The following is an 18,195-nucleotide window of genomic DNA, read 5'->3' as shown; positions in this document are numbered from 1 at the left end:
AGTCCGTCTGAATTATGAGAATCATGAGCGAAAACTAACAACCCAGGAACTCTGGCAAACAGGCACACTAAGTACGAAATTCTGAAAACAAGTGTACCTGAGTGAGTAACTATGGCTGGTTACTGTTGAATAAAAAGAGAAGAAAAAAAAAAGGGGGGGTCGTGAATAAAAAGAGAGTTATGATTGGGCGAGGTCAATTAATATGGAAAGATGATTAATATTGGTATAGAGAAAAATATAGGGAGTGGGTGAAAAAAGCTACGAGTTGGGCGCCAATTGATATAGAAGGATAGGGTTGCCAATTGATATAGAGGGAAGAAAGGGTTGCCTTACGATGGGCGCCAATTGATATAGAAAGAGTAGGGGTTAACCCATCCTTTATACCAAAAATTGATAAGCCAAACCAGTGGAGGTCGTCTGTGGGGTCCGTCTGAATTATGAGAATCATGAGCGAAAACTAACAACCCAGGAACTCTGGCAAACAGGCACACTAAGTACGAAATTCTGTTAGATTGTATTTACAACCGGCTATTTCTATCTCTAAGTTTGTTTTGCCTGTAATTTTGGTCGAAAAGTCCCTATCCGCCAGATTAGCTGTCTGAGCTACCGCTTCCAGAGATTGGAAAGTTATTAGGTCAGATCTAATGAAGTTTGCTGACGCTCCACAATCGATGATACTGTTGAATTTTTGATTCTTGATACGAGAAGGAATGCAGATAAGATCCATGACGGAATCACAAGGTTGTTCGGTAGTGTTACCTTTTTTCCCGTGTGAAAATGTGTTTATGATATTTGTTTGTGCTTTTGAAGAGTGAGGTTTTTCCTCTTGCTGTCTGTTTGAGTGTGGTTCTTCTTTCTTGTGATAGTCATGTTTTTTGTGGTATTCGTGTTGTTTGTTTTGACTTCTTTTCACTGGACAGTCTCTGTGGAAATGGTAGTCAGGGCAGAAATGACATTTGGGAGCTATTTGTTGAACAGGTTCTGTTTTCGGATGACGAACAGGTTCTGGTTTCTTACTGTAATCGGGATTCCTTTTTTGAGTGGAGGAGGGTACTAGAAAAGAAATGTACTGAATTTGTACTTGCTTCTCGCTTCTCGCGTGAACTGGTACTGATACCACAAGGTGCATCATGTAGTTGCCTAGCTGTGTGTAAGAAAACCAAGTTCCTTGTCGGCCTGATGTTTCTCTAGCCTGTTTTTCCAAAAGAATATTGTTGCATTCCACAATTTCAAGAAAATTAATTAGAAAAACCTTCAAAGGTCACAAACATAATATTAGTTCTATGAAACACAAATCAATTTCATCACGAAAGGACGAAATATTTGCTGATATCCAAATCTCATAGGTCAGAGTAGTGGCTTTATGACCCTCGATTAACGGTAAAACTAGTAAAAACATTGGCGCTCACCAAAGCTCCTAGGCAGAACCGGGTTAGTCCTTATCGCTATTTTAGTCTGTGGGGAAGTAAAATACTTCTACATTATAAACAAATCTATTTTCCTCCCCAAAATCATACATCCCTGTGTTACGCTCCTACTGAATATATCAATCGTGATTTTGATTATGCAAATGCATTTGACTCCACTACACATACACCGTTCGGTGATGGATTTATTAGTTTTCATATCCCTGTGGATTTGTGTCATGTTCTCTATGATCTCTTTTTAACCATATTACCTCATTATAATAATAAGAATAATAAGTTATTATGATACCACGTGCTTAGGTTGACCTCAGTCATATCCATTCTCTCCTCTTTCATCAAATGGGTTTCTTCTATCCTCTTCTTTTACGTCGAAAAGTCCACTCTTTGATGTGACCCTACATCTAATTGACTTTGACATTGGCATGGATATTTCTAGTCTGAATTTGAACAGTGTGATGTCATTGTCTAGATTTCGACCTTCGTTACAACGGGGCCTTTGACAATTTCAGGTTCATCGATAAACAGTGCTGTGTAAATAACCTTTGACAAAAAGCCATGTCCACTTGAAATGACTTTTTTGAACAGACGAAATGTGTGTTCCAAGACTTTAGTTTCATCTTTATTTGCTCCGCAATAATTCCTGAACAGTTAGTCCGATATTGATGAAATTTGGCAAATATGTTCAGCTCAACATACATATGAAAGAATTTCAAATCGAACTTTTGGGGACGCTGCTGCAGGACTCTTTTCTAAGCAAATCCTACAATTCACTAAACCTCTAACATATTTCATAATCAGACAGCGGGAGTCTTGCCCAAGGCAATCTCTACCATACATACCGTACCCATGGACCGTGTTGGTGTTGCACCGACAGAATGCCTTGTATTGAAGGAATTGAGATCTAGCATTTTCAACAGACACGAAAAATTGGGAATGCAGACTTGGCCTTAATTTTCTGATCTCACCACTTTTAATTGCCAATATTTTTGGACAGGAACTTGGCCTTTTTTTCACTTTTGTGTTTTTGTGGGGGATAGACTCTACATCAAAAGAAATGAATAGAATAGAATATACCCTATTTATACTGCCAGAATGAGACTGAAAAGTCCCTTTACTTTAATTACAATGAGAAATAGATAAAGTTACACTTCCACGGTTGATTGAACTTCTTGTAGGTTTTTTTATTTTTTTTATTTTTTCTAAGCAAATCCCACAATTCACTAAACCTCTAACATGTTTCATAATCAGACAGCGGGAGTCTTGCCCAAGGCAATCTCTACCATACATACCGTACTCATGGACCGTGTTGGTGTTGTACCGACAGAATGCCTTGTATTGTAAATTTATACGTCTATAGGTAGGTGAGGTGTGTGACATTTGTAAGTGTAGAGATCAAGCGAGGGAGAGGGTGAAAAGTTAGAAGTCAAACTAATGGACCAATGTACGTGATGTCTGATATATTGTGTATGTGATCCCCCCAGTACCAGTATCTAAGAAAACTTCGTGGGAGTTGTAATAGTTTACAATGTAGTAGTCGAAATCCTCTGTAGGTCCTAGAGTTAAAGTTATTGAACGAATGAAGTGAATTCGAAGACGAATTTTCTTTTTCTACTTATCTGGCGCAAGGCCGTGCGCCAGGCCAAGTTCCGGCCTGAGCACGCCAATGTTTTTCCTTCTCAAATTAATACCTAAATACGGTACCTATTATTAACATGAAAATAAAAGGAAAACATTGCCAAGATGAAATTGAGAGAAGGTTGAAGGAATTGAGATCTAGCATTTTCAACAGACACGAAAAATTGGGAATGCAGACTTGGCCTTAATTTTCTGATCTCACCACTTTTAATTGCCAACATTTTTGGACAAGAACTTGGCATTTTTTTCACTTTTGTGTTTTTGTGGGGGATAGACTCTACAGTCTACATTAAAAGAAATGAAATGAGAAATAGATAAAGTTTCACTTCCACGGTTGATTGAACTTCTTGTAAGTTCTATAATTTAGATTTTAGATCTTCCTACCATCCCTTTCTACCTATCTGAAGATTCTACTTAAACCAAATGTTCTATCTAACATCAAATTAATGAGGAAAAACGAGTGTATTATATAAAATGGATCTGATCCATTTGCAGCAATTAATTATTTATTTCGTAAATATAAAATAATACGAATCATATTTTCGCAACTTATGTAGCAAATTTCGAGTAGTCACGACATGTTTGTGAATAAAACTTTAATAATAGGGTGGAACCTGTCAAAATAGAAATGAGTGGACGTTGTTCAATATTAGGGAACACGTCAAGTATTAGCAACCTGGGTGTCCTACAATGAGGTTCACCTACCCGCAGGTCAACTGAAATGACGTGCCGCCAGAGATCAGACAAAAACAAAATCAGCTTCTGTTATTATTACAATTAGCACGTGTTTTAGCTATCCAAATTCTATACTTACCTTTCAATCGATATTGTAGGAGTCAAAATAGTAGAATTACATTTAAATTGCCTATGACTAGTTATCTGTATACTAATAGTTGATGTGGATGTTTCTTGTGTTTCAGCGGTGCGGGCAGACAGGATGCGAGGCGGTAGAAATAAATTCGGACCAATGTACAAACGAGATCGAGCGCGGAAATTACAAATGATGCGTCAGAGACAGATAGCAGTTCAAACTTTACAACGCGCCTCCCCTTACATGATAGGAGATGGTGTCACGCTCAGTTACAACCCCGCCTCCACGTCACCTTATGGCAACCTCTACATTAAGCAAGAAATACAAATACCTCAGGTGTCTTCACTAACCTCCTCCCCAGACTCCTCCCCCAGTCCTATAGCCTCGCATAGGACTGAAAAGTCCCTTTACTCCAGCAGTAGGCTACTACTATTATTGTGGTCAAATTCTCAAATTAAATTGTGGATAAAATTCCATACCTCGGCTGGGATTGAACCCACACCCTCCTGTTTACCAGGCGTGCGCCTTGACCAGTACACCACCGAGGTAGGTACATATTTACATAAATTATTCATAATGTAATACATACTTATGTATAAGTAAATAAGTATATTAGGTAGTAGGTACATTGTGTAAGTGTACTCTAACTACATTAGCTGCATAAAGTCTTTGGTCTTGTATGTGTGTTTGGAACACCATTTTCCTACTTACCCGCATCATGAAAAACTCACAGGTTATCTGGTGCTATGTATATTTCGACATTTCCCAACCCATCATAGAATTCTAACTAATGCTAACCAAACTGTGGTCCACATTCCCTTGGGACCAAGTCAATATTGAAGGAAACTTTAAGAAAATTCGTTTTCTTGGTTGATTCTGTCTAAACAAGCCTTGTAGAACTGAATAGTGCCTAAGAATCTTTTCCCTTTTTAATTTTTATAAAATGGACTGCCGGGGATTTCCCTACCACCTAAACCTGAGAGTTCCATTATTAATTTATTGGTGTGATAGGCTACATTCCAAGTGATATGGAGGACGATGTTCCATACCTCGGTTAGAATTGGTTACCTGCGCTCCTGTTTGACTGACGAACGTCTTGAACACTATTTTTTCTTCCTTCTCCTCCTCTTCTTCTTTCTCTTCTTCTTCTTCCTTCCCTTTACATTACCTACCTCCTATACAAAACTTGAAAATTACCTGATCATTGAAGTTGTGGCATGATTTGAGTATGACAAACTAGAGTCAATGTAGATTTTGAGTTTCCTAATTTCAAACAAAATTACGTAGAGTTATAAGTGTTTAACAATTATCGAGTCGCAACCAGTGTGCAGTAGTCTTCGTAATAAAGAGACATCCACCTAATATCTTCATGTGTAAACAAAAACAAGATAATATTACATTATGCACATACATATGTACAATGTGAAATCAGGTTTACTTGAGTACATACACATTACAACAATATTAGACTAGGACTTCTTCTTGGACTTTCAACCCGGAAACCAATTTCAAATGATTTGATTCCATAGTCATCAGTAAAACTGAACTATAGGAGAATATTTATAAACAATACCATAGCAAGTCCACAACCAAATGACGTCATTAGGAAGGAAAATACAAAAACATGATGTGAAGAAAATAGAAGATATTAAAATAACACAACTTGATACCAAAACAAAACTGATGGAAATTATAAACAACAAGAGGAATGCGGACCAACATGTTCATGAGAATTGTAGTCAAAAGTTGTAGACTTCTACTGGGAAACCAGAGGAATAGAAAGATATTATAGGTACATAGTGGAGAAGATATTACATTGGGAAAAGTCCATTTTGGTTCCCTTCAGACCGCAATCGTTTTTCAAACCCGAAAGAACGAAATCGGTTTGTACCTAGACATAATCATATCTGCAGGTCTTTTAGTATAGGTTCTCTGGTAAACATATCTACTTGGTATTGATAATTTTATGTTAGTACCCAGCTAGATCTCTAGACAGTGAATAAAATTAATTAACCCGACCCACACACATGCAGGGATACCCTAGGGTTTAATAGTACTCCATAATCTTAACTTATGATCTAACCGAACCCACATTTCGGGTTCTACCTAACGGTATCTCGCCTAGTGGTCTCAGGAACCCTGAAGTCAGACCAAGGCAGGGTTCATAGGAACCTGATGTGCTCAGAATAATCGAATAGCCCATTTCCTCACCTGTGATAGAAGATATTTCAGTTAACCCTTTGGTTATCTATCGGCGCCGATACCTGAGATTGAACACCCAATACCTGAGATTTAACAATAGTTAACCCTTTGGTAGGTAAAGGAGCCAGACCTCACAAAAATAACTTCCAGGGGCAAAATGACGTCAACAAAAAGGTACCCGATTCTCAAAAGCGCCCGAATTCGTCTTTGAAACGTTGACCTTGAAATTTTACATTTAATGAGGTCAAGGTCATGGACTTTCTACCCAAGGTCACATATACAAGGTCATTGATATTGAAGGTCACGAGGTTTATAAGGTGCAGTGAGGGGGGATATTTCTACTGAACTCTATGCCAGTGATTAGGGGGTTTAAATCTCGGACACTGATTTATTAAACCCCTCATTGATTTGGCTATAACATATAGTGCTGATAAACTTTAGAGGACATACTATGACACAGAGTCTGAACCGTCTGTGCCGTAGCATGTGCACGAGACTACCGGACCCAAGGATCGATTGGACTCCGAAAGTTAAACAACTTTTCCTTTGAAATATATTATGTGTTTTATAATAGACCTAGTGGTCTCAGGAACCCTGAAGTCAGACCAAGGCAGGGTTCATAGGAACCTGATGTGCTCAGAATAATCGAATAGCCCATTTCCTTACCTGTGATAGAAGATATTTCAGTTAACCCTTATCGGCGCCGATACCTGAGATTGAACACCCAATCCCTGAGATTTAACAATAGTTAACCCTTTGGTAGGTAAAGGAGCCAGATCTCACGAAAATAACTTCCAGGAGCAAAATGACGTCAACAAAAAGGTACCCCTTCCTTTGAAATATATTATGTGTTTTGTAATAGTTATTAGATTAGATTTAGGTAGGATATGTTTGTATATTGGATTATTGGCAGACCAAGGCAGGGTTCATAGGAACCTGATGTGCTCAGAATAATCGAATAGCCCATTTCCTCACCTGTGATAGAAGATATTTCATTTAACCCTCTGGTGATCTATCGGCGCCGATACCTGAGATTGAACATCCAATACCTGAGATTTAACAATAGCTAACCGTTTGGTAGGTAAAGGAGCCAGGCCTCACGAAAATAACTTCCAGGAGCAAAATGACGTCAACAAAAAGGTACCCCATTCTCAAAAGCGCCCGAATTCGTCTTTGAAACGTTGACCTTGAAATTTTACATTTAATGAGGTCAAGGTCATGGACTTTCTACCCAAGGTCACATGTTTATACAAGGTCATTGATATTGAAGGTCACGAGGTTTATAAGGTGCAGTGAGGGGGGATATTTCTACTGAACTCTATGCCAGTGATTGTGGCAATGTGGTTAGGGGACACTGACGGAGTTTCAATTGCCAGGAAGTACGTGCAACAGAAAATGCCGGAGGCACTAACCACACCCTAAATCAAACTTTGCTTTAGTTTTCTTTTAATTTATCTTTAATCAAATTGTTTAATAACACAAATATGTAAATAAACCAAAAACCAATAGGTACAGAAAAAAAAAACAGTAAATAAATGTATGAAAGAATACGTAGGACAAAGTAGATATAGAGTCAGAGTCAGAAACTTAGTGAGTGAACCAGGAACTCTGCCTAACCAATAATATACTCTGACTATAACAATGCACGCAACTGTCAATCAACATACACGCCACGCCAAATAGCTATAAATATCCACCTCATCATTCTAAATCTTCTAACTGACTACACACCTAACCACACTACCACATGTCTTATGCAATAATAGGCCTTCATTCCAGCCTTGGGATCATTTTATGAGAAAGTCTACGGGTTCAGAACTTGGCCGATTGTTTTCTATTCAATTTTATTGTGAAGGGTGTCGTTCAATAAAATAAAAACAGAAAGAAAATGCATGGAACAAGCTATATCCGAAAAATGCATTGCACGTGTTAAGAGTATAGCATATCACAATACAAGATACTTTTATATTTGAACCATTACCTATAATAATAGGATGAGGTCAAGGTCATGGACTTTCTACCCAAGGTCACATATACAAGGTCATTGATATTGAAGGTCACGAGGTTTATAAGGTGCAGTGAAGGGGGGATATTTCTACTGAACTCTATGCCAGTGATTAGGGGGTTTAAATCTCGGACACTGATGATACGTGAATGGAGCATGGAGAGTCAAAGCCATGCTTTATCCCGATAATTAGAGACTAGCTGTCTAACTGACCATAGCCAATAATCCAATATACAAACATATCCTACCTAAATCTAATCTAATAACTATTACAAAACACATAATATATTTCAAAGGAAAAGTTGTTTAACTTTCGGAGTCCAATCGATCCTTGGGTCCCGTAGTCTCGTGGACATGCTACGGCACAGACGGTTCAGACTCTGTGTCATAGCATGTCCTCTAAAGTTTATCGGCTCTATTTGTTATAGCCAAATTAAACCCCAAATCAATGAGGGGTTTAATAATCACACAAGCAACGATGGATTATTATGTTTGATGGAGTGATGGTGATACTGAATCTCAGTATTTGGGCATTGTTTATTCAAAGGGTTAAACTCTTCATTATTGCACAGATAATTTGATAGACTGGGGTCGCATAATGGCGAATACTTGTATGTCTCCTCTTCTCCCTAAATCCTTAATGTTCCTCTATCAAGCCACAACATGTCAACTCATGCTATCATAAAATTCCATATGAGGGGAATTCGGTGCAATTTTTAATTCCTGTAGCGCAGCGTATGATGATGAACCTGTATGTTTCAGATTTGTAAAACACATGATGAATTAAGAGACAGCTTCCCCTTTCTTAATAAGAATCATAAAACTGGAGGCAAAACGTGTAGGTATAATAACCCCATGTCATATACAAGGAAGCCACTTGTTGTTCCATAGAGGCAAAAACATCACACAACATAATATGCCTGCCTTGGTCTGACTTCAGGGTTCCTGAGACCACTAGGCGAGATACCGTTAGGTAGAACCCGAAATGTGGGTTCGGTTAGATCATAAGTTAAGATTATGGAGTACTATTAAACCCTAGGGTATCCCTGCATGTGTGTGGGTCGGGTTAATTAATTTTATTCACTGTCTAGAGATCTAGCTGGGTACTAACATAAAATTATCAATACCAAGTAGATATGTTTACCAGAGAACCTATACTAAAAGACCTGCAGATATGATTATGTCTAGGTACAAACCGATTTCGTTCTTTCGGGTTTGAAAAACGATTGCGGTCTGAAGGGAACCAAAATGGACTTTTCCCAATGTAATATCTTCTCCACTATGTACCTATAATATCTTTCTATTCCTCTGGTTTCCCAGTAGAAGTCTACAACTTTTGACTACAATTCTAAATTATCAATACCAAGTAGATATGTTTACCAGAGAACCTATACTAAAAGACCTGCAGATATGATTATGTCTAGGTACAAACCGATTTTGTTCTTTCGGGTTTGAAAAACGATTGCGGTCTGAAGGGAACCAAAATGGACTTTTCTCAATGTAATATCTTCTCCACTATGTATAACATCTTTCTATTCCTCTGGTTTCCCAGTAGAAGTCTACAACTTTTGACTACAATTCACATGAACATGTTGGTCCGCATTCCTCTTGTTGTTTATAATTTCCATCAGTTTTGTTTTGGTATCAAGTTGTGTTATTTTAATATCTTCTATTTTCTTCACATCATGTTTTTGTATTTTCCTTCCTAATGACGTCATTTGGTTGTGGACTTGCTATGGTATTGTTCCTCTTGTTGTTTATAATTTCCATCAGTTTTGTTTTGGTATCAAGTTGTGTTATTTTAATATCTTCTATTTTCTTCACATCATGTTTTGTTATTGTATTTTCCTTCCTAATGACGTCATTTGGTTGTGGACTTGCTATGGTATTGTGTATAAATATTCTCCTATAGTTCAGTTTTACTGATGACTATGGAATCAAATCATTTGAAATTGGTTTCCGGGTTGAAAGTCCAAGAAGAAGTCCTAGTCTAATATTGTTGTAATGTGTATGTACTCAAGTAAACCTGATTTCACATTGTACATATGTATGTGCATAATGTAATATTATCTTGTTTTTGTTTACACATGAAGATATTAGGTGGATGTCTCTTTATTACGAAGACTACTGCACACTGGTTGCGACTCGATAATTGTTAAACACTTATAACTCTACGTAATTTTGTTTGAAATTAGGAAACTCAAAATCTACATTGACTCTAGTTTGTCATACTCAAATCATGCCACAACTTCAATGATCAGGTAATTTTCAAGTTTTGTATAGGAGGTAGGTAATGTAACACTCGTATTTATGAACAAGAATGATCGTTCTTAGATCAGTCTCAACTCAAAATTGACCAATCAAATGCCTTGAGACTATGCTTAGCACGAACTTAAGAGCCAGCATTCTGTTCATAAATATGGGTGTAAGTTTTGAAGACAAAGTTAAAACTTACCTTGAGGTCTTTGAAGAAGCAGGAATTTCTCGCCCAATCCACTTGAGAGAAGAGATTCTGATCGAGAACTTTACACATGAGTTCAAACAGGTCTACTTCACACTGGTTGTAGGTTTGGTTCTGTAGAAGACTAAACAAGGATCTCTGCCATTCACTATCATCCAGACCCTGTACAAAGTCTCGTATCAGAGGAGACATCTTATTGGCTGTCGAGCTAGACGATCCACTGCTGTCGAATTGAAAGCTCTTGGGTGATATTGAATGAGGAGAGGAAGTGGTAGAGTTGGCATTGCCCCATAGCTTGCTGTGTTCACTTAGACTTAGCCCTGGCGTACTGGTTGCTCCACTCGGAGGATTATTATTGTTATTATTATTATTATTGTTATTACTACTACTAGAATTACTACCCGCGACAATCTGGAGAGCTGGAGGTTGGTTGGGTGTGGTGGCTGCATTACTAAGGCCTGCCTGACCCAATGCCACGGCTATAGGACTGGGGGAGGAGTCTGGGGAGGAGGTTAGTGAAGACACCTGAGGTATTTGTATTTCTTGCTTAATGTAGAGGTTGCCATAAGGTGACGTGGAGGCGGGGTTGTAACTGAGCGTGACACCATCTCCTATCATGTAAGGGGAGGCGCGTTGTAAAGTTTGAACTGCTATCTGTCTCTGACGCATCATTTGTAATTTCCGCGCTCGATCTCGTTTGTACATTGGTCCGAATTTATTTCTACCGCCTCGCATCCTGTCTGCCCGCACCGCTGAAACACAAGAAACATCCACATCAACTATTAGTATACAGATAACTAGTCATAGGCAATTTAAATGTAATTCTACTATTTTGACTCCTACAATATCGATTGAAAGGTAAGTATAGAATTTGGATAGCTAAAACACGTGCTAATTGTAATAATAACAGAAGCTGATTTTGTTTTTGTCTGATCTCTGGCGGCACGTCATTTCAGTTGACCTGCGGGTAGGTGAACCTCATTGTAGGACACCCAGGTTGCTAATACTTGACGTGTTCCCTAATATTGAACAACGTCCACTCATTTCTATTTTGACAGGTTCCACCCTATTATTAAAGTTTTATTCACAAACATGTCGTGACTACTCGAAAATTGTTAAATAAGTTGCGAAAATATGATTCGTATTATTTTATATTTACAAAATAAATAATTAATTGCTGCAAATGGATCAGATCCATTTTATATAATACACTCGTTTTTTTTTCCCCTCACTAATTTGATGTTAGATAGAACATTTGGTTTAAGTAGAATCTTCAGATAGGTAGAAAGGGATGGTAGAAAGATCTAAATAATAGAACCTACAAGAAGTAGGGTAAACATATCTACTTGGTATTGATAATTTTATGTTAGTACCCAGCTAGATCTCTAGACAGTGAATAAAATTAATTAACCCGACCCAGACCCACACACATGCAGGGATACCCTAGGGTTTTAATAGTACTCCATAATCTTAATAATAAAAAACTTGGAAACTGCCATGCGCTTAGCCAATATCTTAGGTGACATTATGAAATTTATTGTAATATCCCTTCAACAAACAGATGTCGCCCTCATAGTTCAATATGTCATACTATTGTTCACATAATTATTTCTTATGGAAACCATATTACCACGCGTTGTGTTGAGGACCTGATAGCTATGTTGGCAAAAGCATTTCAACATGTATTGTAAAGGAATTTTTCTCGTAATTTTGTTGGCTTCATCTGGTCTTTGGTGCTCTCATAGGGGCCCATTTCCTGAGCTCCACTGAACCAACCCCTAGTAATACTCTCCTACTCAATCCTGGTAAGTATCTCGTATCATTATTATAGCATTGATTATATTGCTTAGTAGAGTTAGGATAGGAGCAGCAGCAGATGGGCCCATCCTTCAATCTCCATTTCACCAAACAAAACTATTGGTTAAAAGATTTTTACATATAATTATATAAATGCCTTTTAGCTCAAGTTTGATATCAGCGACTACATCTGTGTTAAGTTCCTTCTCCTACTCAATCCTGGTAAGTATCTCGTATCATTATTATAGCACTGGAGCAGCAGCAGATGGGCTCATCCTTCAAGCTCCATTTCACCAAACGAAACTATTGGTTAAAAGATTTTTACATAGAATTATATAAATGCCTTTTCTAATTTGGACTAAATTTGGCAAAAGCATTTCAACATGTATTGTAAAGGATTTTTTCTCGTAATTTTGTTGGCTTCATCTGGCCTTTGGTGCTCTCATAGGGGCCCGTTTCCTGAGCTCCACTGAACCAACCTCTAGTAATATCCTTCTCCTACTCAATCCTGGTAAGTATCTCGTATCATTATTATAGCATTGATTATATTGCTTAGTAGAGTTAGGATAGGAGCAGCAGTAGATGGGCCCATCCTTCAAGCTCCATTTCACCAAACGAAACTATTGGTTAAAAGATTTTACATAGAATTATATAAATGCCTTTGTCTCCTACTCAATCCTGGTAAGTATCTCGTATCATTATTATAGCATTGATTATATTGCTTAGTAGAGTTAGGATAGGAGCAGCAGCAGCAGATGGGCCCATCCTTCAAGCTCCATTTCACCAAACGAAACTATTGGTTAAAAGATTTTTACATAGAATTATATAAATGCCTTTTCCAATTTGGACTAAATTTGCCAAAAGCATTTCAACATGTATTGTAAAGGAATTTTTCTCGTAATTTTGTTGGCTTCATCTGGTCTTTGGTGCTCTCATAGGGGCCCGTTTCCTGAGCTCCACTGAACCAACCCCTAGTAATATTCTAATCTAATACTTGCTAATAATATTCTAATCTAATACTTTGCTAATAATATGTATTCCAATCTAATACTTTTTCTAATATTTTCAGATGTGCGAGGGATTCTGAATAGGACGCATGTGGAAGAAGGCCATGAACAAGTTCAGAAAGCGCTGCTGGATTACTGTATAACCGCCTACCCTCAGATACAGGTAACGAGTATACTAGTAGACATAGTGTAACTTACCTATAAGAGAAATGGAGCCTTAGGACACGTTATGATAGCTGAAAGGCCGAATAACACAATAAAATCCAGAAAATTGACTTCAATTCCAAGACTTTAGTTTCATCTTTATTTGCTCCGCAATAATTCCTGAACAGTTAGTCCGATATTGATGAAATTTGGCAAATATGTTCAGTTCAACATATGAAAGAATTTCAAATCGAACTTTTGGGGACGCTGCTGCAGGACTCTTTTCTAAGCAAATCCCACAATTCACTAAACCTCTAACATGTTTCATAATCAGACAGCGGGAGTCTTGCCCAAGGCAATCTCTACCATACATACCGTACTCATGGACCGTGTTGGTGTTGTACCGACAGAATGCCTTGTATTGTAAATTTATACGTCTATAGGTAGGTGAGGTGTGTGACATTTGTAAGTGTAGAGATCAAGCGAGGGAGAGGGTGAAAAGTTAGAAGTCAAACTAATGGACCAATGTACGTGATGTCTGATATATTGTGTATGTGATCCCCCCAGTACCAGTATCTAAGAAAACTTCGTGGGAGTTGTAATAGTTTACAATGTAGTAGTCGAAATCCTCTGTAGGTCCTAGAGTTAAAGTTATTGAACGAATGAAGTGAATTCGAAGACGAATTTTCTTTTTCTACTTATCTGGCGCAAGGCCGTGCGCCAGGCCAAGTTCCGGCCTGAGCACGCTCAGCTTTCTGCTCATGCGCAAACTAACGAAAAACGTCCATAAAAGCATAAAGTGAACAAGAGTCTGTGTAAACCCTAGGGTAAGATTGAGCTGGAATACAATGATTCCTTCCTGAGAACATAATGAGATATAAATATGTAGATGAAGTTATGTTTAATAATTTTAAATACAACATATTTAAATCATCACTGTATTACATATACTTTGGCAACACTGGTGTCACGTGTCCTATATTCATTGCTATTACGCAAGGCACGGTTGCCAAACTTATAATGATTTAAGCTGTTCAGGTATGCACGCAACGAATTCTATTGGTGTAGGCGAAACTATTTAGTGACTCAATGTTCAGTTCTTTACGCACTGTGACCTACTTGCTGTGATTATTCGTGTCATTGTTAAAGCAATGAATTTTTGGTGATTTCCTTTTGCAAAATATTTGCATTTTTATTAGCAACGGTTACTAGGTTTTGTAACTTGAAATGCGACGTTGCCATAGTAACTGTTATGTTCTTCAATGCTAACATGCATGTTCAACTGGCAACATCCTTTGCCGAGAAAGTTTAGTTGCCAAACTGTTCTTGTCAGTAATAAACTCATTGTCAAAAGACGTTGGAATCGAGTTTTGGAAAATGCACCAATCAATGTGCTGCTGGATTACTGTATAACCGCCTACCCTCAGATACAGGTAACGAGTATACTAGTAGACATAGTGTAACTTACCTATAAGAGAAATAGAGCCTTAGGACACGTTATGATAGCTGAAAGGCCGAATAACACAATAAAATCCAGAAAATTGATGACTTGGGTAAATTTCGTCATGTACGCAGTGATGAAGTTATCACGTACACCTGTAATCCAAGGTTTGTTGGTTCGACTCCACAAGCAAGGTTTGGAATTATTGATGCTTCGAGGATAGATTTATGAGCAGACCACTCATATGATGTGTTCCCAAGGAGGAATAGTTTCTTCTTGTTAATAAATACACTCGGACAAAAGATTGTTGTCGACTCTGGAAATTGAACCCGAGACTTTCTGCATGACAATCAAGTGTGTTACCACTGGACAACCCGTGTCTTGGAGTATGGCTCAGGTCTAACCCAACACATTCCAGTTATCAGTAGAACTATTTGCGGATTCTGGTCTGATTTGGGATCTACACATTATGTTCTTCAGTGGCAAGCTGGCAAGTCAAAACCGTACGTACAATATTATTGGACGTGTGGTGAGTACTTGTCATCTATTTCTATTCTCACTATTTAATGGAAAATGGTTTTCCTATGAGTATACTCCTTGCAAGAGTACCTGCAGTGTTTAAAATATAACTCCTACATAGGTACACATAGGTAATAATAATAATAATAATAATAATAGTGCTTATTTATACTGCTCACATAGGACTGAAAAGTCCCTTTACTCCAGCAGTAGGCTACTACTATTATTGTGGTCCAATTCTCAAATTAAATTGAGGATAAAATTCCATACCTCGGATGGGATTGAACCTACGCCCTCCTGTTTACCAGGCGAGCGCCTTGACCAGTACACCACCGAGGTAGGTACATATTTACATAAATTATTCATAATGTAATACATACATACTTATATATAAGTAAATAAGTATATTAGGTAGTAGGTACATTGTGTAAGTGTATTCTAACTACATTAACTGCATAAAGTCTTTAGTCTTGTATGTGTGTTTGGAACACCATTTTCCTACCTACCCGCATCATGAAAAACTCACAGGTTATCTGGCTACATACATAGTACATAGGTAGGCACTAGTGGTAGTGGTGCTATGTATATTTCGACATTTCCCAAGACATCATAGAATTCTAACTAGTGCTAACCAAACTGTGGTCCACGTTCCCTTGGGACCAAGTCAATATTGAAGGAAACTTTAAGAAAATTCGTTTTCTTGGTTGATTCTGTCTAAACAAGCCTTGTAGAACTGAATAGTGCCTAAGAATCTTTTCCCTTTTTAATTTTTATAAAATGGACTGCCGGGGATTTTCCTACCACCTAAATCTGAGAGCTCCATTATTAATTTATTGGTGTGATAGGCTACATTCCAAGTGATATGGAGGACGATGTTCCATACCTCGGCTGGAATTGGTCACCTGCCCTTCTGTTTGACTGACGAACGTCTTGACCACTATTTTTTCTTCCTTCTCCTCTTCTTTCTCTTCTTCTTCCTTCCCTAATCCTTCTTTGTCTTCTCCCTCTGTCTAAACAAGCCTTGTAGAACTGAATAGTGCCTAAGAATCTTTTCCCTTTTTAATTTTTATAAAATGGACTGCCGGGGATTTCCCTACCACCTAAACCTGAGAGTTCCATTATTAATTTATTGGTGTGATAGGCTACATTCCAAGTGATATGGAGGACGATGTTCCATACCTCGGTTAGAATTGGTTACCTGCGCTCCTGTTTGACTGACGAACGTCTTGAACACTATTTTTTCTTCCTTCTCCTCCTCTTCTTCTTTCTCTTCTTCTTCTTCCTTCCCTTCTGTCCAAACAAGCCTTGTAGAACTGAATAGTGCCTAAGAATCTTTTCCCTTTTTAATTTTTATAAAATGGACTGCCGGGGATTTCCATACCACCTAAACCTGAGAGTTCCATTATTAATTTATTGGTGTGATAGGCTACATTCCAAGTGATATGGAGGACGATACCTCGGCTGGAATTGGTTACCTGCCCTCCTGTTTGACTGACGAACGTCTTGACCACTATTTTTTCTTCCTTCTCCTGCTCTTCTTTCTCTTCTTCTTCCTTCCCCAATCCTTCTTTGTATTCTCCTCCTCTTCTTCTTTCTCTTCTTCTTCCTTCCCCAATCCTTCTTTGTATTCTCCCCCTCTTCTTCTTTCTCTTCTTCTTCCTTCCCCAATCCTTCTTTGTATTCTCCTCCTCTTCTTTCTTCCCCAATCCTTCTTTGTATTCTCCTCCTCTTCTTTCTTCCCCAATCCTTCTTTGTATTCTCCTCCTCTTCTTTCTCTTCTTCTTCCTTCCCCAATCCTTCTTTGTATTCTCCCCCTCTTCTTCTTTCTCTTCTTCTTCCTTCCCCAATCCTTCTTTGTATTCTCCTCCTCTTCTTTCTTCCCCAATCCTTCTTTGTCTTCTTCTTCCTTCCCCAATCCTTCTTTGTCTTCTTCTTTCTTCCCCTATCCTTCTTTGCGATGTTCCATACCTCGGCTGGAATTGGTTACCTGCCCTCCTGTTTGACTGACGAACGTCTTGACCACTATTTTTTCTTCCTTCTCCTCTTCTTTCTCTTCTTCTTCCTTCCCCAATCCTTCTTTGTCTTCTCCTCCTCTTCTTCTTTCTCTTCTTCTTCCTTCCCCAATCCTTCTTTGTCTTCTCCTCCTCTTCTTCTTCCTTCCCCTATCCTTCTTTGTCTTCTCCCTCTTCTTTCTCTTCTTCTTCCTTCCCCAATCCTTCTTTGTCTTCTCCTCCTCTTCTTCTTCCTTCCCCTATCCTTCTTTGTCTTCTCCCCCTCTTCTTCTTTCTTCCCCTATCCTTCTTTGTCTTCCCCTCTCTTCGTCTTCTAGTTTTTCTTCATCATCACAAGCGTTGTTTTTGTTTACTCTTACGAGTTTTCTACCCTCCTCCTCCTCCTCCTCTACATCTTGAGTATTGACACTAGGAAGAACCTTGGTTTTATGAAGCATCTCATTGATGTTGCTGTTCATAATGCTGCTAATCACTACCAGTATTCTTCTTGATTGTGCTGTTGATGATGATGATGATGATAATGTTGCCAATATTTTCCTTGTTGTTGTACTTGTAATGATATTGATAGTTACGATGGTGTTGAAGTTGTTGATCACACTGGGGAGACCTTGGTTGTAGACTTGGCCAGGGCTAACTGTTTCCGGGGTAAATGATCCCACTTCTAGATATGTTTGCTTCCTAATGCCTGGCTGCTCTTGTTGTGAACACTCTCATTACATTGAACCATATGACTT

The 18,195-nt window shown here is 38.3% G+C and overlaps 1 protein-coding gene across 1 annotated transcript in view; it reads left to right on the top strand.

Moving 5' to 3' along the window:
* Positions 1-18,195, top strand: part of LOC103515231 (nuclear hormone receptor FTZ-F1-like) — a 104,929-nt gene that overhangs the window by 78,873 nt on the left and 7,861 nt on the right. The window contains exons 3-5 of the mRNA XM_026827780.1: positions 3,983-4,254; positions 12,503-12,560; positions 13,408-13,508. Of these exons, the coding sequence (XP_026683581.1) occupies positions 3,983-4,254; positions 12,503-12,560; positions 13,408-13,508 (431 nt within the window). The remainder of the gene's footprint in view (positions 1-3,982; positions 4,255-12,502; positions 12,561-13,407; positions 13,509-18,195) is intronic.

Source organism: Diaphorina citri, unplaced genomic scaffold, assembly GCF_000475195.1.
Source record: "Diaphorina citri unplaced genomic scaffold, Diaci psyllid genome assembly version 1.1 scaffold47, whole genome shotgun sequence".
Lineage (NCBI taxonomy): Eukaryota > Metazoa > Arthropoda > Insecta > Hemiptera > Psyllidae > Diaphorina > Diaphorina citri.
Note: the sequence above shows the minus strand (reverse complement) of the source record. Positions and strands in the feature narration are given on the sequence as shown.